Source organism: Macaca thibetana, chromosome 4 (genome assembly GCF_024542745.1).
Source record: "Macaca thibetana thibetana isolate TM-01 chromosome 4, ASM2454274v1, whole genome shotgun sequence".
Taxonomy (NCBI): domain Eukaryota; kingdom Metazoa; phylum Chordata; class Mammalia; order Primates; family Cercopithecidae; genus Macaca; species Macaca thibetana.
The window spans coordinates 147,751,516-147,777,192 of record NC_065581.1 but is presented as its reverse complement, the minus strand read 5'-3'; the positions used below and the strand labels follow the sequence as shown (position 1 = coordinate 147,777,192).

At 38.0% G+C, this 25,677-nt stretch overlaps 2 protein-coding genes across 3 annotated transcripts in view; one reads left to right on the top strand and one right to left on the bottom strand.

Moving 5' to 3' along the window:
* The window catches only part of DCBLD1 (discoidin, CUB and LCCL domain containing 1), a 67,471-nt gene extending 64,891 nt beyond the window's left edge, over positions 1–2,580 (top strand). Inside the window, exon 15 of the mRNA XM_050786544.1 lies at positions 708–2,580. Coding sequence (XP_050642501.1) covers positions 708–1,240 — 533 coding nt within the window. The 3' untranslated portion in view covers positions 1,241–2,580. The remainder of the gene's footprint in view (positions 1–707) is intronic.
* A 10,400-nt stretch (positions 2,581–12,980) lies between these two features.
* The window catches only part of GOPC (golgi associated PDZ and coiled-coil motif containing), a 41,659-nt gene continuing 28,962 nt past the window's right edge, over positions 12,981–25,677 (bottom strand). For both annotated transcript variants that reach the window (XM_050786546.1, XM_050786547.1), the window contains 4 exons: positions 24,013–24,108; positions 22,754–22,918; positions 19,745–19,925; positions 12,981–16,076 (listed from right to left, as the gene is read on the bottom strand). In XM_050786546.1, coding sequence (XP_050642503.1) covers positions 15,946–16,076; positions 19,745–19,925; positions 22,754–22,918; positions 24,013–24,108 — 573 coding nt within the window. In that variant the 3' untranslated portion in view covers positions 12,981–15,945. The remainder of the gene's footprint in view (positions 16,077–19,744; positions 19,926–22,753; positions 22,919–24,012; positions 24,109–25,677) is intronic.

The window sequence follows — 25,677 nt, the reverse complement described above, 5'->3', positions numbered from 1 at the left end:
AGACAATCAACGCTTTTCCATGCCCTAACGTGTGGCTAACACAATGTGTGTTCGAATCCTACTCCATCACCCCATTGTGCGACCTAGGAAAAGTTAATTAGTCTCTCCCTGCCTTGGTTTCCCATTTGTAAAATGGAGTAACAGTCCCTACCTCAGGGAATGTTTTTGAAGATTATTAACATTTTGCTCTTGGAATAGCGCCTGGCACAGAGTAGGAGCTCTATAAATGTGAGCTCCTAGCTTCATCCTCACTGTCACCACTAGGCCCTGACCTATTGCTTTGGTCCTCATATCCTGTTAAACAAACTACTCTGTGTCCCTCATACTCTGGCCATATCAAACTCTATTCTTGGGGCTGTTCTTTTCTCCATTTCCACACTGTGTGACTTCCACCTCCAGAGCATCTCCAGAGCCAGTTTCAGAGCCACTTCCTCCCTGAAGTATCTCCCCATGCCCCAGGACGTGGTCATCGCCCCCATCTCTCAGAAGACCCTGTGAGGCTCCCTGAGCAAGCGGTGCGGTTGTGTACTGCCTGTGGGTGACTTCTATGGCGTTCACATCAGGGTTTTCCCGCAGTGCCTGGGACACCTGAGGGCCCCCGGCGGGAGAGTCAGTCACCACAACCTGAAGCAGAGTATCCCCGTCTGCCACCGAAGGGCCGGCCCGTGTGCGGTGCCTGCTAACTGCCATCTGTCCTGTGGTTTCAGATTACCAGCAGCCTCTCATGATTGGCACCGGGACAGTCACGAGGAAGGGCTCCACCTTCCGGCCCATGGACACGGACACCGAGGAGTCGGGGGCGGGCACAGACGCCGGCGGCCACTATGACTGCCCGCAGCGCGCCGGCCGCCATGAGTACGCGCTGCCCCTGGCGCCCCCGGAGCCCGAGTACGCCACGCCCATCGTGGAGCGGCACCTGCTGCGCGCCCACACCTTCTCCGCGCAGAGCGGCTACCGCGTCCCCGGGCCCCAGCCGGGCCACAAACACTCCCTCTCCTCGGGCGGCTTCTCCCCCGTAGCGGGTGTGGGCGCCCACGACGGAGACTATCAAAGGCCACAGAGCGTGCAACCTGCGGACAGGGGCTACGACCGGCCCAAAGCCGCCAGCGCCTTCGCCACCGAAAGCGGTCACCCTGACTCTCAGAAGCCCCCAACGCATCCCGGGACGAGTGACAGCTATTCTGCCCCCAGAGACTGCCTCACACCCCTCAACCAGACGGCCATGACTGCCCTTTTGTGAACACAATGTGAAAGAAGCCTGCTGTGGTACTGAGCGTCGGGCTGTCGCAAGGCACTGGAAAAAGGGAGCCTGCTGGCCCAGAGTGTGTGTGCGTGTGTATGTGTGTGTGAGATTCGGTAGGATCCTAGAGACAACCTGTCATACTGTTTACAAAATTGTACAGCTGGTTGCGTGCTGACCGTTAGGGTGCGTCTGTTGGGTTTTGTTGGACTAGAAAAATGAAAATTTTCTGATGGCTTTTTCATTCCTCTGACTGTGATACTGAGCTGCTTTGGTGTTAAAGGTGTAATCTGTACAGAGTTGTATTTAACAAGAATAAAAGTAACTTAAGTTTGCTCTATCAGATTTTAGTTCTGCACAGAGGTTAAGTGGGAAAATGCAGCTGTTGCAAAACGTATATAAATAGTGTGTGCATGTTTTTCAGTATATTATCTGATACTGTGTTAGCAGCAGGTCTGCTGAAACCTAATCTTGTTGTTACTGTGAGTCATTTCCTCTCCTTTGATAACTAGAACTAAAAGCATTTTTAACATTCTTCTCCTGGAAGAAATGAATTACTTGAAGCATGAAAAGCACACCAGGGTGGCTATTTAGCAATTATGACTGTAGATTTAAAAACAAGCAAAGAAGGAACACCTCAGCAGCTGCCCGTTTCCTTAGTCTCCACTTCAGAGGGGGATGCGAAGAGGTGGACCCAGCTCCCGTGACCATGAAGGTGGCACAGGAATTAGTGTGAATGGCTGTGTCAGATGTTTTCGTACCTCAGATTAAAAATATTGCTGAGTCAGATGCCACACTTTTCATGACTTTCTTCAGAAGTAGCACATTTTCGTGACTTGCATTGTCCTCTGAAAAACAAAGTTATTTGGAACATGTTCATACAAAAGTGACTCTGACCAAGTCTAAATCGAGCTTTTCTACTGACATGAAACTGTTGGAAACTGATCTGACTTTATAAGAGATAATTTTCCCCTCAAGGAGGCGTCTGTAATTCCAGAACAGCCCAGACCTCAGCTGTACCTCATGTTCAGTAGTTTTTATTTGGGTTTGTTTTGTGAGTTAAGTATGGGGGATTTGACCTCTTTTGCCAAAGAGGAAAATGTGTGTGCGTGTTTTTTAATAGAAAATATGGACCAAAAAATTTTTTCCCTAAAGAATGTATTATAACTCTATTTGTATGGTTATTACATCCTGTGAAATGTATATATGTTAAAATAATGGGGGTGCTGGAAGGTCGTGGCAGACTAACTGCTGGTTAGTGTGGAGGGTAAATAGTTTACTTTGTGGAGTTTACATGGTTTTATGTGCACACTAATTATAATAAACTATGCCAAACCAAACTGCCCCTGACTCTCACTGGTGAGCCCTGCTTGCTGGGGTGTTAGAGGCACTCAAGGCTCAGCCTCCATAAAAAGGCAAGTGCCACAGTGGAAAGAGCAAGGGCTTGGTGCCAGATTAGGCCAGACCCCAATCTACCACAGAAGAGTTGAGAAGTCTTTGGCTGCTTATATAATGATGAGACTCAGTTCCTCATGTTTGAAAATGGTGGTGTCGTGCTTTCTTCCTCCAAAACTTACTGATAAAAATTAGTTGAAACATTTATCAAAGTGTTTATTCTATAGTAGGTCCTTTTTTCTAATGTAAAGCCTTCAGTGGGCTGTTTACAGAATTTTAATATTGGAATATTAGACCATGAGTATAGGCTTAGATCTACAGCCCTTCTTTACAATACAGCTGTCTTCGTCTATCACGGTTCTTCTGCCACATTAGTGATCTAATCATGGCCAGTGGGAGAACAGGACTTTGTTTTGGATCAGCACTTGCTCAGGGTAGACTCATTGTGTAGAACAGGTTGGGGGAGTGGAAAGGTCTGATAAACCCTACACAGCTAAACCTAAACTAGAGGATAAAGGCAGAAAAATATTACATCTTTCTTTTTTGGTGTTTTGCAACATCAGCACATGATAAGGCGTGAATGAGACAATTCTAATTGATTTATGTTATCAAATCCTACTGGGAGGTAAAGATTGTATTCTGCCACTTACGTCTGTGGTTGAAACACATTTGCTATGACAAGCAGGACTACACGTATACAGGCTCCGGAAACTTTGCTCTGGGTTTTATCATTGTTATTTAAATTTTCATATAATCAGCTTAGAAAATAGAAAGGATGTGAGAGATTGTTTTGTGTTCATTTTATACTGCTTTGGATTCTTAACATGAAATCACATTTATAGGCACAACTGTATATACCATGAATAGCTATGAGGCCTTTCCCCACTCTGACCAGTCACAGCAGTCCAAGTGTGGCCACCAGGTTGGCCTCACTATTCCTAAAATGCTTATCTTGCATTCATTCACGTACCAAATAGTTATTGGGGTTCTGAGAGCAGTGTTTACCCTGTACTTACTTGAGTTGAAAGAGAGGATGCCGGGTCTCTCCCCCAGATCTGAGAGCAGTTGAATCCCTCCAGTGAGAAACTACGGTGAATACAAACACTCACCCCAACCTGCAAGTATTTCCTGCCCAAAACACAGCCCATGCAGTCACCCCATGCCACATTGCACACCCACCAACACTGCTGTGTTCACATCCCACTACAGATCCCCCGTCTCCCACTGATCTCGCTCCCAGCTTCTCCCTGTTCTGGAATAAATTCCCCTAGAGGCTTTAAAGGTTTTTATTTTGTCTTTGGTATTCTGCAATTTTACTACTATGTGTGTTGAGCAATGAATTTGTTTCTGTTCACATTGCTTGGGACTTGTGCCTCTTGAATCTTAGGATTTATCAACTATGAAAATGATCAGCCCTCTTTTTTGATTATTTTCTTTAGTTTCTCCTGGAAATCCTATTGGATGCTCATTGGAGCTTCTCGTTCTCTTTGATTCTGATACCTGAGTATTTCCCTTTATTTCTTATGAGATTAGCTAGGCCTTGTAAAGAATTCTGATTTATTTCATCTGACATTCCTAAGAATTCATAGTAGACAGGTTTTCTTATTTGGTCTGCCATCTTGCTGGAATGATGCCTCCCCAACAGAAACAAGAAAGCATATTTATTAAAATAGCAGGCCAGGCACGGTCTCTCACACATCCCAGCACAAGAGCCTGAGGCAGATTGATGGCATGAGCCCAGGAATTTGAGGCCAACCTGGGCAATGTAGTGAGACCTCCTCTCTACAAAAAAAAATTTAAATCAACCAGTTGTAGTGGTGCAAACCTGCAGTCCCAGTTACTGGGGAGGCGGGAGGATCACTTTAGCCCAGAAGGTGGAGGTTGCAGTAAGCCAAGATCACGCCACTGCACTCCAGCCTGGGCAACAGAGCAAGACCATGTTTTTTGTTGTTGTTTTGTTTTGTTTTTTAAAAGAAGAAAATAGCACAGGTTTAGAACCATATAGAACTTGGGTCTAACTGGAGATTCAAGTTTTGTAACTATGTGATTGCAAGCACATTACTGGTGCTTTCTAAATCTACTTCTTTATTCCCAGAGTGGAAATTCTGATGAAAGGGCTGTTGTGCAGACTATGTTATAGAGTTTTGCATACATTAGATGATCAATAAAATTAGCTCCTTTTCTCTCTGCCCAATCTGAAGTCATCCAACACCATTTCCCTTAGAGTCCTTTTTATTTTTCAAGTGGAGACTGCCTGTCCTCCCAACCAATGCACTTAACTGTGGCACACACCCTTCTCCCGATAGACCACTTCCACATCCTTTCTCACTCTTTCACTGCCGTTCAAAGCTCTCCCTTTTTTCTCACCTAGCTCTACCACCTTTTTCTTTTTGCTGTGACACCTAATATCTTCCAGGCCACTTTTTTCTATTCATTGAGGACATTCACCTAAGTCTAGTTCTTCTTCATTCCTCCTTTGTAATCATACCAGAGAATGAAGTGCCCAACATGGTCATTTTTGTGGTTTCTTAACTTCCACTCTAGTAACCTCCACTCTATTTAAACCACTCCCACACATGTCCACATGCTTGTCGTCAGCAAGATCCCCAGCACTGTAAACCTAATCTCCAGCAATTCTCTCTTAGCTCAAAACCCCGAGTTCTTCGCCTTTCCACCTACTTAGTCACTGATCTCATTTAGATACCTAACCCCCAGATCCCATCATTTTCCTCTAGTTGTTAATCTTTTTAGGTTGCATTTCCTTCCCTATCCATCATTGAACTGTTCTGCCTCAGCATTTTCGCTCCATTTTCTTTCCAGTAACCCCAAACCATGAGACCCCAACAACATAATTCGCCTTGAGAATATCATCTCTCCATCTTCATCACAGCAGCAGGGGAACATTGCAAAACTATTCACACTGTGGCTGTTACAAAAGCTCAGCTTCCAATTTACTGGGGGCCCATCACTCCTCAATGCTTTTATTTATCTTTGATCCCTTTTTCCCTACCCCTCAGCAATTATTCCAAAGCAGTGCCACTTTTCACACTCTCCCTTACTCTGATCTTGCCACTTCCTTCACCTAAAAATAAGTCATTAAAATCAGAACAACTTCCTGTGGATTCCTCTTCCCACAGAACCTGTATCCACTTCATTCCTTTCCTCATTCCTTCCTGTGTCAGTGGAAAAAGTGTTCTAAACCTTCACCTGTGATCTTAAATCCCACTGCCTTCCCCTTATCTCTTTGCTCCTATTCTCCCTTTTTCCTTTATCTTCTCCCTTTCATTGGAGGTCTCCCCCTCAGCCTTTAAACTTCCTCAAATCTCTCCCAAGTATAAAGAATTCTCCCTTAATATCCTAAGCCCTTCTAATTACCTGTTGTCTTTCTTCCAAGAGTGATCTCCTCTTGGAATTTTCGTATGCCTTATTTCCCATCCATTCTTTTTCTAATGTGGTTTTTAGTCAGTTATATAGGTACACAAAACATAGTATCCCTTTCCATTTGTTCAAGCCCCTTTTGCATCCTTTCAGGGGATTTTAAAGGGTGCTCACATAAGTACTGCATATTTTTCGTTTAATTTATACTTAGGTGTTTTTTGTTGTTGCCGCCATTGTAAATTGTCCTCACCTCCTCTTTTAAGTATCAAGAACCAGTATGGCCTAGTGGTAAAAAGCATGGATTCTGGGGCTTAGGCTGCCTGGGCTCAAATTCTGCCCAGTTGTGACCAAGAAGGACTTACTTTCTATGACTCCATTTCCTTATTTCTAAATGGAGATACTAATGGTATATACCTTATAGGGTTGTGATTAAGATTACAAGGCTTAATATACATAAAACCCTGACAACAGTGGCCCATGAGAAGTGCCATGTGGTGGTAGCTATTATATGCAGTCTTCCTGTTTGATTTCTGTGACTAATTTGTATGCAAAAAGTCTTTACTAAATGTCCTTGTTATTCCTAGCAGCTTTTAGTTGATTCTGTTAGGTTTTTCTGGAATTTGATTACATTTGCAAATAGTGCTAGTGCTATCTCCTTTCCAATATTTATGTGTACATTTAATTCCATTGGCAATACCTCCAGTACCATATTAAATACTTCTGGTAGCTCCCACCTTAGCATGATGCTGGCTTTTAGGCAGAGACAGATTTATTACGTTGAGGTAAATCTTATTATGTTAAGAAAGCATCTATTTATTCCTTTTCTTTTCCCCTCACAAGGAATATGCTTAATTTTGACCAAAGCCTTTTCAGCATCTATGGAAAATATGATTTTCCTCCATAGGACTCCTCCCTAGAGCCAGTCAGATGATTAATCACATAATTAGATGTCCCAGTGTTAAACATCTGGTTATAGTATATGAATCCATTACTGTATTAAATTTGCATGGATAGGATTTTACTTAGGATTTTTACATTAATATTCTTTTGTGGGTCAGGCGCGGTGGCTCACGCCTGTAATTCCAGCACTTTGGGAAGCCAGGAGGGCGGATCACGAGGTCAAGTGATCGAGACTATCCTGGCCAACATGGTGAAATCCTGTCTCTACTAAAAATACAAAACTTAGCTGGGCGTGGTGGCCTGTGCCTGGAGTCCCAGCTACTCGGCAGGCTGAGGCAGGAGAATCGCTTGAACCTGGGAGGCGGAGGTTGCAGTGAGCTGAGATCGAGTCACTGCACTCCAGCCTGGCAACAGAGCAAGACTCAGTTGCAAAAAAAAAAAAAAAAAAATTGTGAATCGGGGCTTTTGTTTTCTTTCTTTGTGGCAATCTCGATCAGATATTATTAGCTTGACAGAAACGATTCTGAATTTTTCTTCCCGTTTTTGGTTCTCTTGCTAAGCATTAGAGTTAGCTGTTGGTTAAAAGTTTAGTAGCAATGCCCTGTGAAATCACATATTTTGGTAATTTGTGGGGAGAGCACTTTGCCAATTTCTTCTATTTTTCCTATGGAAATTGGTTTGTTTAGATTTTAAAACTTCCTTGGGAACAGTTTTGGTAAATTACATTTTCCTAGAAAAGTTTTCAAATTTATTCCTATAGAATTGAACAAAGTAGTCCATTATTATCCTTTTAGTTTTCTCTTTTATGGGTATTTCTCTCTTATTTCTTATTTTGTATATTTGCATTTACTCCCTTTTTTCATGACTAATCAGCAGTTCGCCTTTTTAAATTTTTGTAGTTACTTCTACTGTTTCAGAAGCCAAAAACCCGTTTGTTACTGCCTTAGGCAGAGATTAAAAATGCCCTCAACCATGGTGAACATGACAGTAGAGGGCACCTAGTGAGTATGACACATCCTCAAATGTCACAAAAGGACACAAATATCCTTGTTGCAGTATTGCTTCCTAAAGAATATGGGGACAGTATGCACACAAGCAGGAAATAACTTATTCCGTAAGTATTTGGTGGGGCAGGGGAATGCTATAGTCTTGACAATCTAGAAATCTACTATATAACTCTAGGAGTTCTCTCATTCTACATTACTCCACTACAGCCAAACAGTTTCTTGTGAAATTCAAACCCAGCACAGTCATCATTTTTAGAAATCAAAACTGTATCAAACCTAGGCTCCATCAAACCTTGCACCCTTTAAGAAAAATTTTTAAAAATTCTACTGCAGTTGGCAAGCATGGAAAAAATAAAAATAATTGTTGGAACAGGAAGACTGAAAGCTGACAATTTTATCTATATTTCCCTTTTCCTTCTTTGTGACCTATTAAAGTAGAATGAAGAGAGGAATTTGAGTCTTGGCTCAGACACTTAACTAGCTGTGTGGCCCTGGAAAAATTAGCCTTCAATTTATTGATCTTCATAGGAGTATTTTATTTGATTTTCAAAAAGCCTTACACTGCTAATAAAAGTAAAATTAATAATGCACCTGGAATCTGCTACCCCCTGCTGGCAATTTACCAAATTGCAAATTCTACCTTTCCAATGCATAGACTCCAAGTTTTAGTGTTGGCCTATATTTTATCTAATTTTCTTTGTTATAGTCCATTACCTACCTTCCTTTTTAAAAATATATTTCCATTTTTATAGATTTAGGGGGTAGAAGTGCAGGTTTCTTACGTGCATATATTGCGTAGTGTTGGAGTTTGGGCTTTTAGTGTAACCACCATCTGAATAGTGAACATTATACCCAATAGGTAATTTTTCAACCCTCACCCCTCTCCCACCCTCCTATCTTCTGTAGTCTCCAATGTCTGTTATTCCACTCTATATCTGTCCATGTGTACCCTTTATTTAGCCCCACAAGTGAGAACATGTGGTATTCAACTTTGTTTCTGAGTTAGTTCACTTAGGATAATGGTCTTCAGTTCCATCCATGTTGCTGCAAAAGACATAATTTCATTCTTTTTTTCATGGCTGAATAGTATTCAATGGCATACATTTACCACATTTTCTTTATCCAGTCATCCATTGATGGACACTTAGGTTGATTCCATACATATCTTTGCTATTGTGAATAGTGCTGTGATAAACATACGAGTGCCAGTATCTTTTCAATATAATGATTTCTTTCTTTTGGTATATGCCCAGTAGTGGGATTGCTGGATCAAATGGTAGTTCTATTTTTAGTTCTTTGAGAAATCTCTCTACTGTTTTCCATAAAGGTTGTACTAATTTACATTCCCACCAATAGTGTAAGTGCTCCCTTTACTCTGTAGCCTCCCCAAAATCTGTTTCTTGATTTTTTAATAATGGCCATTCTGATTGGTGTAAGATGGTATCTCATTGTGGTTTTAATTTGCATTTCTCTGATTAGTGATGTTGAACTTTTTTTTTTTCATGTTTATCATCCATTTTTATGTTTTCTTTTGAAAAATGTCTGTTCTTTTGCTCACTTTTTATCCTCCTACTTAGACGCCAGAGGTGTTTCTTTTACAACCAAATGCCCTCTTAACTTAAAACTTTAAATCAAGCTTGTTGTTCAAATCTTCCTTCTTTCCTAATTTCCCTGAAAGTTTTGTTGCAATCTCCCACTATGATGATAGATTTAACATTGTAGTAAATTGATTCTTTAAGAAATTAAGTAACCTTTATCCCTAATGATTTTTTTCTTCAAGTCTGTTTTTAAAAAATATTAATGTAACTGTATCCATGTTCTTTTGGAGAAAATATGCCCAGTGTATATTCTTTCTTCTATCACTTTCAAATTTTTTTTTTTTTTTTTTTTTTGAGACGGAGTCTCGCTCTGTCGCCCAGGCTGGAGTGCAGTGGCCGGATCTCAGCTCACTGCAAGCTCCGCCTCCCGGGTTTGCGCCATTCTCCTGCCTCAGCCTCCCGAGTAGCTGGGACTACAGGCGCCCGCCACCTCGCCCGGCTAGTTTTTTGTATTTTTTTTTTTTTAGTAGAGACGGGGTTTCACCGCATTAGCCAGGATGGTCTCGATCTCCTGACCTCGTGATCCGCCCGTCTCGGCCTCCCAAAGTGCTGGGATTACAGGCTTGAGCCACCGCGCCCGGCCACTTTCAAATTTTTTATGTCCTTATGTTTTAGTATGCTCCTTTTAAAAAACATATTGCTGGATTTTTTCCAATTTAAATTAAATGTTTTCCAATTTCAGTTCTTTCTTTTAATGAGTTTAGAACCTGATCAAGCATTCTCAAAATTCAATTCTAGACTGGACATGGTGGCTCCTGCCTGTCATCCCAGCACTTTGGGAGGCAGGTGGATCACCTGAGGTCAGGAAGTTCAAGACCAGCCTAGGCAACATGGTGATACCCCGTCTCTACTAAAAATACAAAAATTAGCCAGGCGTGGTGGCAGGCATCTGTAATCCCAGTTACTTGTGAGGCTGAGGCAGAAGAATCACTTGAACCCAGGAGGCAGAAGTTGCAGTGAGCCAAGATTGCGCCATTGCACTCCAGTCTGGGCGACAAGAGTGAAACTCCGTCTCAAAAAAAAACATATATATATAAAATAAAAAATTCAATTCTAGGAGTACTCCTTTGACTTTTGCCAGAATATGCTAGATGATTCTTACACTTTTTGTGTAGTTTCTTTTCTCCTTTATCAGGCCCAGCACATCTCCCATTCAGGCTTTATTAGGATTTAGCCCTAGTTACAGTACTGGCGGCAGACTAGGTAGGGGCAGGTATTGCCTTAGGGAAGTGGTAGTAGCAGCCTCTGTAACATCTTGGAGCATAGACAAGGTACAAGGCCTTACTGGAGAAGCGTGGGCTACTTCTTAAGACCAGACAGTCCAGTAGAGACTGCAAAGTCTCTCAGGTGCATCCATCCAGATCTCCCCATGGTTCTAGGTTTTCCACACCAGGGCCTTGACTTTCACAAAATAAAAGGGGGTTGGCTGAACATTCAAGTATCTCGAACTCAGCAACTCTAACACTTAGGCATTCAGCCTGAAGCTCAGCTGTTTCAATCCCTCCATTGTAGGAGGTAAGGCCTCTTTGGGAGCCGCCCCACCCCATTTCTGTAGGTCATCAATACAATCCTGCTGTAACTGGCCAACTCTGCTATTCTTGTAGATGTTGTTCTTCCCATATTTTTTAAATGTCTGCATCATCGACCCTCCTGGAGAGTTCCCCTCTCCATAAGCTACTATCTGGGTCCAGAATCTCTAAAACTCCCCCCAAGTTGAGTGATTTGCTTGGACTCATCCGATTAAGCATAGTTTTATTCACAATTATGATTTATTACAGAGAACACAAAGCAAAATGAGGAAAGGGAAAAGGCATATGAGCAAAGTCCCAAGAAAATCAGGTACAAGCTCCAAAATTCATCTCCCAATGGAGTCACACAGGACATGCTTAATTCCTCTAGCAGTAACGTGTAACAATACATCAAGTGTTGTCCACCTAGGAAGCTTGCCTGACTGAACCTAGGAGTCAAGGTTTTAGGGGAGTCAGTCATGTAGGTACCCTCTACCTAGCATGTACTAAAATTCTAGATTCCCAGAGGAAAGTAGGTGTTCAACAAAAATCCTATTGTTTGTACAAACATTTCAGGCACAGTAAACCACTCTTACCAGCAAGAGGATGATGGGAATACTCCTGATATCCAAGTTGCTGGACTCTGGCCAAGGTCCAACCTTGCAAGCAGACCTAAAGACAACAGGTTCAGGCCTATTCTGTTAACTCTTTTCTGCACACCATTTGTGAAATAGCCACTGAGCCATGATTTTGTGTCAAGGACTAGATAAACCGTACTTACCAACTAGATATCATTGTCTTTGCCCTTTGTGTGGATTCCTAATGCCCATCTTATTACCTGTTTCCTCAAATCTCACTCATGGTCACTTGTGTTAGTCTAGGCTAAGAAGCAGACACCAACACCAAAAAGGGATCTGCTGTGCAACAGATTTATTAAGGGCAATGCCAGTGAGGAAAAATAGGTAGGGAGCTGGGGTTGATGGGAGGCTGGAAAGCAATGAGACCACAATGGAGGTAAGACCCAAGGTGAACGAAAGGAGGAAGGAAGGTTGGGTGACAGCAACTTGGACTACAATGTAATCCTAAGGGAGTTTGGCAAGACCATCATGGAGTGCTCAGCTAAAGTTGAGGAGTCATCATATAATATCCCTGTCATAATCAGTCATTGACTGGCAGCAGCGTGGAGAAGCATAGCCTCACCATGTACACAGGGATGAATTTCAGACCACAGTAGCTGGGCTTTCAGTAAGCTACGCTCCCTCCTGCACGAGAACTGACAGATGCATTCTCATGGCTGCCGCCATGGTGGTTATAACTCTCAAAACACACCTGAAAAAGGTTCACTATTAAACAAATATTCAGCACCAACAGCGCATGGTAATTTGCAATACTTTTAAAGTTGTTGTTTTTTTTTTTAACATTACAGTTATAAAACCACCTAAAATAAAACACTAACAATGAAAATGCAAGTTCTCTTTAAAATTTCATAAACTGACCAAAAAATTCATAAATTGACCAATATCCTATGGGGTTATATTCTGGGGAAAAGGCATCTTTTCAAATCACTTGGTGAATTGGGAGCTTAAATCAACACACAGAAAGCATATATGTATTAGCACTGAATCAAGATTAGTCAGTGACAAAAATGTATTTCTAATATTCATAACATTTCTAAATGTTTATAACTCAAGTAATTCATTTACAAGTATTTTCCAAAAATTATTTTACATATAACTTAGGAACTTCTAAATTATATATACTTAGATGTCAAAATGGAAGAATATCCTTTTAAATAGTATCTTAAAAACAGGATTTTCTAACTTTTATCAATGTTTTCCTCAATATTTATAACACAATATTATAACACAAAATTAAGCCAAGTCCTTTGCACAGACTTTATGACATGTTGGTACAAATAATAGAAGCTACTATAAATAAATAATAAGCCAAAATATTTAATGTCGAGGAAACAAAATGTTTATTTTAAAAAATGAGATCAATATCATTTTAATGTAGAAGATGCCATCTTTATTTACAAGCTAATAAAAAAATATTAAACTCAACTAGATATAATACATTATCATAAATGCAATAGATTTGAGGCCAACTATAAGTGTAAGACTGGATAGATGGAATAGGGATTACATAATTAGGATGTCAAATACTGTGCATCTTACACATGAATCACATGAAACCTTTTTGTTTCTAAACATGAAAACAGAATAAGTCCACTGTGGTGGGGAAAAAAAAACAGCACCACAGACAAGTTGTGCTAACTTTCGAAAGCTGTTGACTTGTAATTATCAAGACTCACAAAATTTTCATCTTTCTCAAATTTATTTTAACAATAGTCTCACTGCCAAAATGCTGCTTTTCCATTATATTCATAACTGAGGTACTGTAAAAGAGAATTTTAGAGGTTAAGTGTAAATATATACACACATACATACAACCCTCACATTCTATTAAAACGTTTTCTCAACCATTCTGTTTGTGTATACATGTGTGTATTTCTCCTTCTGTCCCTTTCTCGATGAAATGGCTTTGCAACAGTTCCCTCCTTGTTTGGTTTTGTCTTAGAAGTTTCAGGGACATATGAATTTCTTTCCTATAAATGTGAAAATATTAAAATTGGTTCTCAGTCCTTTGGAACTAATAACTAATTCTTAGTTCATCCCCAAAAACCATATATTCTAAAATGATCTTTTAACTAGTTACTTTCTAACACCTGACAGGAAGCTCACAGCAGCATCTGAGCAATGGTGCTCTCCCGTAGGCTTACAAACCACAGTGAAGCAGGAATGAAAAGGAAACTGACCTGTGGAGTTTTAAACTACCTGGAAACTTTTCATTCTATTTATCAGTCCTTAAAAGGAATTTGTATCATAACCATCTCATACAATCCTTCAAATTACACAGTGACCTCATAAAAATTCCAACTTGAGGTTTTAAAAACAAACAACCTCTTCATACACTTATTCGGTAGTTCTTGAAAATCAAAGGGTTATTTCCTAAGGATTCAGTCATAGCAGATAAAGGATGTTCTCTGAAAAAAATGCCATGGTCGTTCCATCCCAGGCTGTGTTTTTAGAAGATAAGAATAACATGGTTCCATGTCACAGCAAAAAGGTTTTCAGGTCTGCTACAATGGACAATTTTTTTGACTAAATAAATACAGTGGCTAAAATTCAGTTTGCAGATCTCATGTCATGCATGGAAGGTATGTGTTTGGCATAGGGGATAAGGAAAAAACAAGTTGTATTGTTTCCTTTTAAGAGGCCTACCCTTTCAAGAGCAAACAATAACATGTAACTTGCTTATTCATTTGTACAATTAAATACTAGCTTTTGCTCAGAGGCAAATGCTATAAAGTATTTTAATATCAGTAACAATATATACTATGAAGTGCACTTCTATTACAAATTAACATGGTGATATACAGATGAACACCACCACCCAAAACAAACCATAAAAGAGCAACAGTTAAAACATTAAATTTATAAATAGCAAAACAACAAAATAAAGTATATATATTTTATAGATTTACCCTTGAACAAATATATAGTGTATCTGGGAAAGACAAAAAAAAAATGTGTTTTATCACATAACATCTGAATACCAGAAATGAAGATACTGATAATATTCTAAAAGCCTTATAGGCTTTCTCCCACTTAATATTCCCTTAACTGTATATCCTTTAAAACAGTGATATTAGCAAAACTATCACCTCTTTAATGCAATGTTTTGACTTTGCCTAGCAGGTTACAATGACCTGCAAAATATTAAATCAGAGAGGAAGCACTCCATGTTTAATCATAGGACAAGAGACCTAACAAATTTATAAACCTGCATGTGAAGAGAGTTTTAGTCAAACATAAACTGACATGAAAACCCAACCAAAACAATTACTGTATCAAAATGTCTTTATCTCTTCTTGCACACCTTTTAGATGATTGGAAATCATTTACTTAGAAAGAAAACTGCCATTTGATTTGAATATACTGTGTTTCGTGACACAGTAATAAATCTGAACTTTTACTACCAGAAACATTTATCTTTAAGTGCCAGGACTATCACAAGACAAACTTTATGAACAACTCAAAATGTATAAAACTGTCTTTTGTGGATCCCAGAAAACAAGCTAACATGAATGGGTAAACGCTCCAGTACCGTGCACACAGATCAACATAATTGAGAACAAATGTTTTACACTCATCTGCATTTCTTTTAAAAACCAAAAAAAGTAAAATGTTTAGTAACTTTTGAGAATCTATTTCTAGTGCAGCATTGATTGATAAAGGACTGCTTAAAGAAAACTATTTCGTACTGCATTGAATAAAGCTGAAATGCAAACTCATTACAATAAATGATCATTAATAATTGGTTTAGATTTCAGGATGCACAATAAATTTTTTTGAAGTCTAAAGCCTTTCTTTCAGTTTCAAAAATTAAGTCAAGCCTATATTTCCACAATTCATTGAGTCAAGCTCTGTCTTCTGAAACACCACGGTTAACATTCTAGAATATAAAATATGAATTCACTTACTCTCTGTAAGGGTATTTCTTATAAAATTTCAGTTAGCACTGTCCTCCTTCTAAAGGGAAAACAAACCAAATAAAACAGTAGGGTTTCATTTGGTACTTAACAGCCCAGTAATACCCCTTTGGGAACACATGCTTTGGTGCTTACATGTTCAAGAAAATCAAAATTGCTTTACATGCAATAGCTAATCATGGTCTACCACAGAAAACAGTGTGTTTTATGCATTTAGAATTGTTCACATGAAGCCCTGAGGTACCCGCCTTTCATTTAGGCAACAAACAGCCTCCTCTGATTTTGTAGTCTTTGTCACCATCTTCCCCAGTGCCCCAAATTCAGAACAGTCTGATTAACAATCTTGTCTGGAGATATGGTCAATTTAATAAGATTTTTTATGATACAGAGTGTGCAGATCGTCTAATTTTGAAGCACTGTCATCTAGCGGAGTTTCACTTGCAGTGCCCAGGTCTCCATTTTCATGTGTGTCAGTTACTGCCTTCTTATTAAATCCTGAAAGAAAGGAGAAAAAAAAAGCAGATACTTTCTGGTTTAAAAAGTTAGTTTTGGCCAGGTGTGGTGGCTCATGCCTGTAATCCCAGCAACTTGAGAGGCCAAGGTGGGTGGATAACCTGAGGTTAGGGGTTGAGACCAGCCTGGCCAATGTGGTGAAACCCCGTCTCTACTAAAAATACAAAAATTAGCCGGGTATGGTGGCACATGCCTGTAATCCCAGCTATCTGGGAGACTGAGGTGGGAGAATCACTTGAAGCCAGGAAGTGGAGGTTGCAGTGAGCTGAGATCGCACCACTGCACTCCAGCCTGGACGACAGAGTGAAATTTAAAAAATAAAAATAAAAAAATAATTCATTCTATTTACCAATCCTTAAAAGGAATTTATATCATAACCATTTCATACAATCCTTCAAATTACACAGTGACCTCATAAAAATTCCAACTTGAGGTTTTAAAAAACAAACCACCCCTTCATACAATTATTCGGTAGTTCTTGAAAATCAAAGGGTTATTCCTAAGGATTCAGTCTCAATTAAAAAAAAAAAGTTAGTTGTATAATTTCATTGCATGAAAAACAAAGGAATGCCCACTGTAATTAACAGTAGTAATCTGAGGCAAAAATAATGCCTTATATTAATCAAATCAGCAATTCCTAACAGGAATTCTTCCTTCTTCTCCCTTATGGCAGGTATCAGATACTGTACAAATTTAAAAATACTATATTGGGCTTATCTAAAAATTGTATTAAGTTTCCTAATCAAGTTTTCTTTTCCTTTTTTTCTTTTTTGAGACAGGGTCTCACTCTATTGCCCAGGCTGGATTGCAGAGCTGCCTTGACCTCCTGGGCTCAAGCAATCCTCCCACCTCAGCTTCCTGAGTAGCTGGGGCTACAAGCATGTGCCACCATGTCCAGCTATATTTTAAAAAATGTTTTGAAGAGACAGGGTTCACTATGTTGCCCAGGTTGGTAACTCCTGGCCTCAAGCGATCCTCCTGCCTTGGCCTCCCAAAGTACGAGGGTTACAGGCATGAGCCACCATTCCTGGCCCCTATCAAGTTGTTTATAAGACTTAGAATAATACATATAATTGTAAAATTCAGTCAATTCTACTTATATAAATATCTACTGAACTGTGAATTATATTTTTATTTTACATTGTTACTTTCATATTACATTAACTTCACTTAATTAAGGCATATATTAGTTAATTGCTTAAAATGTAATTTGTTGGCAAGATGATGTCTAGCTAAGATTTAAAATGAATTCTGGTAATCTATAAAATACATAATAGGCTTATAAATAAATGAGTGTTGACTATATCACCTATTTACTGAGCTATAAAGTATAGACATGTGTGAAACAATAACCAATAGATACAGTTTTTAAGTAAGTCAGTTAAACGTGATACATACACACAAATTTTTAGGTATCTGAGTCACATTTTAAGTTTCTGCAATTTGCATAAGTGACAGAGAAGCCTTTAGCCTCAGTTACAAAAAAAGGAAGAGACAAGCCTTCTAATCCTGACAGAAAACAACAAAAAGGGTGAAACACAATGAAACCATCTGGAGAGCAGCCCAACAGTATAAGTCTTTGACATATTGCCACAATAGTTTTGTTCAAGATGCACAGTGAAAACAATAACTGCTACTGCTATCTTTGTGCAGACAGTTGACAACACACAACTTTATCAGAAGTGTAACAGTTTATCAGTTCACCATAAAACTCCATGCCAGGAGTTCAACATTTTTGTCTCAGGAGGTCTTTATACTAAGCATTGAGGACTCCAAGAAGCTTCTGTTTATGTGGATTATAGTCACTGATGTTTCCCATATTAGTAAGTAAAACTGAAAAATCTAAAAAAAATTCATGTATTTGTTAAAAATTACAATAATCCAGAATGTTAATATAAATAACCTTTGTCTAATGACAAATAACTCTATGTTCCAAACAAAAAAAAATCTAGTTAGAAGAGTAGCATTATTTTACAATTTTACAAATCTCTTCAATGGCTTTATAGATGATAGCTGTATTCTCATACATCCACTTCCATTCAATCTGTTACAAATATATGAAGAAAGTTCAACCTCACACAGATATGTAGTTGCGAAATGGAAGAGTATTTTAATAGCCTTTTCAGATAACTGTCAGTATTACTCTCTGATATTATACAAAATTTGACAATGTGGAATTTGAAACCTTATCAGTGAACTTTTCACACTGTTATATTAAAATCCATTTGCCTATCTTGCATTCTGAATTGATCTTTTGCCCATGCAGAATTTTATAATATCATTTACTGGTGATTTGAAAATATTGGACCATGAAGTTATGTAGCAATTCCAAAAGTTGACACACTTCACTTTACTGTACCAAAAAAATCACATTCATTAATATCATCATCAATCTCATCCGAAAAGCTCCTAAGTGTTAGGAAGCTGTCAAGCTCATGGTGATCAGTGCATGTTTCACAAAGTTCTAACTTTTACTTGAGAGCTCATATTTTATCATTGGCAATAAATATTATCAGTTGTCTTTCTTGAAATGATGGACTTTGTTCATTTTTAAGAAAATGGCTTCCAAATAGTCCGAAAAGTCATACTTTTCAAGTGATTCTTTCAAGTAAAAATTGTCTTCCATGAAGAATAATGGCTAGTTCAGTCACTTATGTACTTTCCCTTGAGAACAGCATCTTTGTTCAGTATGCAGAATAAGTATTTATGCATACTTCCCATCTCATCACAAAGAATATTAAAAAGACATGTACTCAAAGGTCAATATTTAAAAATTAACTGTTATTGCCATTTCATCAAAGGTATTTTTAAGCAAAATTGGTATCTTCTTCTCCTTCTTTTACTATGAATGGATGCCAAGGAAGAAAACAAAGATTACTAGTACAGTTACTAGTATTAGCAACACTGCCTTGATTAGTGCTAAGGCAGTTTTACCCCAATTGCTTTTGCACCAACCCAATACCATCAATGCAAATATCAACACAGCAAAAAAAGACAAATGATGTCTTAGTATTATTACGAAATGCTTTGACCTCATGAACTCTGCTAAAATATCTCAGAGACCCTCAGAGATCCACAGATCACAATTTGAGGACCACTACTCTATGTAAAAGGAAGTGCTAGAGTTTTTCCTTATAATATGTGTAAATGATAGCAAAGGAACTAAACCAAACATCCCCAAGATAATATAAGTTGATTCTAATAGCAATCATAAGATGACAGTATACTTCATACTTATTCATAATTAGCTTAAAATTCATTGTATTATGAGAGATGAATTTGCATCATGACAGAGAGACAATGTAGTCTACAAGATAGATCTACTCAAAATAGTATATTGGTATTTGTTTCAGAGTCTAGAAAAAATTTTATTTATTTTTCAAGGATCACTTGCAGTAGAGTAACTGGTAATGTACTTGTCTTAACAGTCCAAGATGAATATAGAAGAACATATGTGGTAAATAAACTGTTCGCATAATGTACAATAAAACAATAAACAAGGGAAAGCGCTTCATTCCTTTGATTTCCTCACAGTTAAAACAGTTTTACTGAAGAAATTCTGAGGCCTTCACATTTTTCAACATTTAAACATTTAATAATAGTTTAATAATAATGAATATGTTAATAATAATTTTTAGAGTGATTTTTACCTTGTAATACTTTGATTTCCCCACTTGTGTCTTTGCAACTAGCACCAGGGTTACCACCTCCTTCTAACTCATCAAGGTACAAACGGTAACGATGTCCACTCTCATCTTCATACTCTACGTTTTCATCATCAGAATCTACTTCAGGAGCCACATAAACTACTTCAAATTCAATCTCTCCTCTCTAAATGAAATGAAAATGAGAAAGTCAAGTTATTGTAATTGTAATTTTAAAAGGATTTCCAAATTCTTTGTGGGAAGGCTTAGTAAGGGTGGAGAGATCTAAGAGATAGCTCCTTTCCAGAAAACAAATAATAAAGTTCTAGAATCTAAACAGGTAGTGAGGCCATCATGTCTAGATCAGCCTCATGAATTCTCTCTATAGTTCCTTTAAACATTATAGTAGCTCTTTCTACTGACCATAATCTTTTTGCTAATAGATCTAAAATTTGAAAGGATGCTTAATTATTAAATTTATAGAATTTTGGAACAAGTATTCAAAATTATTTGCTATTTTGTACTGCACACAGCAATTCAGCAAATACATCTAAATAGTCAGATATTAAATAAGGATATCATACAAACCTTTCCTTAACTAATTCAAGAAACCCCTACAAAATGATTTTGTACACTGCCATAAGGACATCATACAAACCTTTCCTTAACTAATTCAAGAAACTCCTACAAAATGATTTTTTGTTTCTTATTCAATAGGTCTTGAGTAAGAACTTACACTGAGTACCAGACGCAGACATAGTGTTAATCAAAGTATTCTGTCTCATACTAATAGTAATTACTATATATGTTTACTATAAATTATAGCCTTCAATCCGCAGAATAATCCTACTATAGTGTCTTTTAACATGAACGAGAAACCTGAATGAGTCCTGGAGAAAGGAGATAACTTTCCCTACATAATGAACAAGAATAAAGAAAAATAAAAGTTTGACTCTGAAGTCCTTGATCTTTATATTATGCTAGATTAACTGTGTAATAGTTGTAGTGCCATTCTTTAACAATGACACATTCAAGTAAAAAGTTACAGATCATGCCAGGCACGGTGACTTACACCTGTAATCCCAGCACTTTGGGAGGCTGAGGCAGGTGGATTGCTTGAGCTCAGGAATTCGAGACCAGCCTGGGCAACATGGCAAAACCCATCTCTACAAAAAAAAAAAAAAAAAAAAATTAGTTGGCCATGGTGGTGTGCACCTGTAGTCTTAGCTACTTGGGGGGCTGAGGTTGGAGGATCTGTTTGAGCCTGGGAGATTGAGGCTGCAGTGATCTGTGATTGTGCCACTGCACTCCAGCCTGGGTGACAGAGTGAGACCCTGGCTCAAAAAAAAAACAAGAAAAAAAAAATTCCAAGTTATAATTGTCATTTAATAAGAGACTCCAACCACTACATATAAGTGTGGTGTTGGCAACTCTGAAAATTATGGTTTGCCTTTGCTCAAAAGAAAACATGCCATTTTTGATTGCTACTCACTAAGTTAGACTCATTGGTGCTCTTCTTTCCAAGCAGTTTAAGGTTATACATCAGAATTTTAATATGTGCTTAGTTAGCATTTTCTTAAAACTTATGACTGCCCATTGGTAGCTCCTTCACCAGTTATCCCACTCTTTTACTACTGGATGACAGTCAAGATGGGTTGATAAAACACTAACTTAAGAGAATAGCATAGCATTCTTAGATCTCTCTTGTCAGATAATGCTTTAAAAATGCCATTTTGCAGAAAGAGACAGATGATGCAGTGGTCTTCAGCAAAGTTTTAAATGACAGAATTAGATCTGTGAGTAGCTGTCATGGAGACACAGATTTCAGGCTTAATATGAGAAAAAGCTTTCTAAAAATCAGTACTGTATAACAATGGAACGGACTGTTTGATATCAGCAAGTCTTCCCTTTAATATAATTATTGAAGTAGTGATGTTGCAAAGATTTATGCATCATATAGAATTGAACCAATGAACTATATTCACTTTCGACTCTGAGATTCAATTCTACGGACGCATACCACACTGATAATCCAAGAAACATCTCAATGTACTACCAATGCCTCTAATTCCCTCAACTCTATTCTTGAAAGAAATAAACAAAATAAAACAACATTTTAAGTACAACTGTATGACAAATATGACTCCTGAATATGAATCTCAATTCTCTAATTTATTTGCTCGGCAACTTTGAGTAAATCCTTTCATCTCTAAGAACTTTAGTTTACTCATTTTAAGAGTTTTGGGCTAGATAGTTTCTATGTGTGATTTCAATTTTAATATTCTATGACTAAAATCAATCTGCTTCTAGCACTGTCTTTTCTGTAATACCTTACATATAGTGTTTTAGGCATTAAGGAAGTTATTTTTTCAGTCTCAGGTCCTGTTCTGAGTACTTTATATGTATTAACATACTTAATCCTCACAGCTTTCTTTTAATCCCTTCCACACAGGTGAGGACACTGAGGGACAGAGGACTTAAGTAACTTGCTCAAAGTTATGAAGTAAACAAAATGGAATGGTCCATTTTCAGTACATTTGACTGAGTGTCATCTACAAAAGCATTAAATCAAAGGAAACAAGATCTATGTATAAACACTTTACTACTTTAGAAACTCTGTAGGGAAGTATGCAGTGTTCAATAGATTCATAACCAATTGAAAGATACAGTTGGCCGGGCGCGGTGGCTCAAGCCTGTAATCCCAGCACTTTGGGAGGCCGAGACGGGCGGATCACGAGGTCAGGAGATCGAAACCATCCTGGCTAACAAGGTGAAACCCCGTCTCTATTAAGAAATACAAAAAACTAGCCGGGCGAGGTGGCGGGTGCCTGTAGTCCCAGCTACTCGGGAGGCTGAGGCCGGAGAATGGCGTGAACCCGGGAGGCGGAGCTTGCAGTGAGCTGAGATCCGGCCACTGCACTCCAGCCTGGGCGACAGAGCGAGACTCCGTCTCAAAAAAAACAAAAAACAAAAAAAAGAGAAAGATACAGTTCTAATTATGTGAAGGGAATTTACCTGCTGAGAAAGAATGGTTACAGCTTCTTTATGCTTTGTGTCCCTTAGGTTAACTCCATTGACTGCCAAAATAGCATCCCCAACGTGCAGCCCTCCACATCTATCAGCAGGTTGACCCGGATGGATCTCAGAGATGAGGATTGGAACACCATGTTCTTTCCCACCCTAACAACAATAACAAAGGGCAGTAAATTATTCTTTGTAAAGTACAGTTACCGATTAATCTAGAGATAAAATATTTTCTTAAAAATATCTTTCATTAAGCACCTATGCTGTCTCTATAAATGCTGGGTAAAATTTCATTTGCTACTTAAGTAATGGTAAAAATTATCAAAGAGTATTGAACAGTAAATTGGCTAAATTCTTAAATTAAAAAAAAAAAAAACTTATGTGTTAGTACTCCATAGCACCATTCCATTTTATCAAGTCTAAATCACTACAAATGACAAGACCAATTATTTTAGGTGCCACAATTTCAGAGAAGTTAAAATATGAAAATATATGCAATGTAGAATTGAAAAAAGTGCAGTATTTGGTACCTATCACTCTCTAGCTTGTATCGTTGTGTGTGTGTGTGTGTGTGTGTGGGTGTGTGTCTTATTTGTACTGCTAAAATGTATACTCTTTGAAGGCAGCACATTAAAAAAGGTAAGTATTCAAGAAATACAGATTAGATGAGCTTTTTATTATAAGAAACATTTCTACATCAAGCAATACTAAAAAAACAAATGAACTTGCTCAGTGCCTAAGTATTACCAAATGAAAATTAAAGTCACCTTGTTCATTAAAGCACTGAGACTACAACAAAATGACTCCTAAAGGCATTGAATTTAAAAAAAGAATATATAATATATGGACCCCAGAGCCAGTGAAATCTGACAGCTAATAAATGAGACAAGAGAAAGATATACATACTTGGAGAGAGAACAACACAATCTGAAGCCATTTAACCTAGACGAAAACAACCATATCTATTCCCAAGGGCTCTTAGAGGCATCACACTATATGGCACAGAACTATTAAGTGAGTCATAATAAAAATGTTAAACTATGCTTACTAAAGGTATACTTAATAGCTGCTAGGAAGATTTATTTCTTAAAAAAATGTTTACACAAAAGCAAACATTTATCCCCATGGGGATACATTATAGTTATTTAAAAAATATATCCAGAATATTCTGTTCCCCAGTGATGTCCAACAAAGGAATATGATTATACTAGATAACTGTAGAAAAGGAGACCGGAAGCACTACTTCTTACTGTAATTGAAATGCCAAGGCCTTCGTGATCTTCCTTAAGGAGGAGAACTTTTCTAATTGGACCAACACCTTGGCTTTTCTTTAGGGAATCTTGATCCTAATTGGGAGGAAAAAAGAAGAAAAATTAGTATCATTGAAATAGCATACCAAATAGAGTAAACTCATACTATATAACTTGCTTTTACAAATCTGTATTAACTTCCTGGAATGGATAAACAGTATATGGTTAAGAAAGTAACAGATAAAATGGAAAAATGAAAATAGCTATTCTATTGATGCAAAATGTATAGATGACATTCTCACATTTTTGCCAATAATATTTAAAATATTGATACATTTATTTTTAAATTGTAGGACATTATAAAAGAAATTATTTCCAGGAATTAATTGAGGAACAAATATCCTCAAAAAATAAAAGTGACTGTCTATCTTCACTGGATGTCTTTAAGGTATACATTGATTTTAGCTGAGTCGTAGAGTTGAAAAACAAATTTCCAATTGGACCAAATTACTTACACATTCCTTGGTGCTCTGGAGTCTACCTCTTAAATAAAGGGCCTTGATCCACAATAATTCTTTCTCTGGTACCCTTACTCTTTCTGTCTCTACTAAGCTGTTTTCCTACTCAGCAGATAAATGAATTACAAGCCTTTTCCAGTTTTAAAATACTGATCATGTGCAAACGCAAAACAAAACAAAAAAACCTTTCAAACCTTCACTATCTTCCTTAGCAACTATCATCCTCTCCCTTTCCTTAACCTCCACATGAAGTTCATCCTCATCATATCTACTTCCTTGCCACTCAGATTCAGTCCTCTGAGCTCCATAATTAGAGTTTTGCCCCTACATGCACAACTGGAATTTTCTTTTCTGTGCTCACTAGTAATCAATATTGTTACACACAATGAACACTTTGTCACTACCCTACTTCAAACTTGCAGAAAGTTGATACTGTTCACCAACCCCTCCTTGAAACCCACTCTTTCCGTTGGTTTTTATTACACTACTTTCCTAGATGTCCTGTATCTGACAGCTCTATCCCAGGCTCCTTCCTTTAGTGATCCTTTTCCTTCTCCCACTCCGTAAGTTTCTATCCTTGGCCTCCTATTCTTTTTACTACCCATATACTTTATATATACATATATACTTGGAACTGACTTAATCAGTTCCAAGATTTCAAGTATAATAGATGGACAGTTTCCCTAATATTTCTTCAAATCAGATTTCTCTCCTGAAATCCAGAGTCATATATCCAATTGGATGTATCTTGGACATCCCATTGTCACCTCAAACACTACTTGTCTAAAACTGATCTCATCATCTTTTCCCCAAATCCTACCTTTTCTTCTATTTCCCTTATCATTGAAGGCCAGATCTCACTCAGTTGCTCAAACTAAAAGTCCAGATTCTTCTTTTTCACTATTTAACCAAAAGCAGTTAGTCACCAATCAAGCCCTTCTGATTATAATCCTATCAAATCTGTCCTTCTTCTCAAATGCCACTTCTCCTGTCCTCATCACTTTCTCCTTAGATGACCATAGTATCTTTCTATGTCCTTGACTCCAACTTGGTCCTCTTCACTATACCAAAATAACTATTAAAAAATGTAAATTTTATGAAGTCTGCCATTTTATTTAAAACTTCCATGATTATCAGGTTAAAGTTA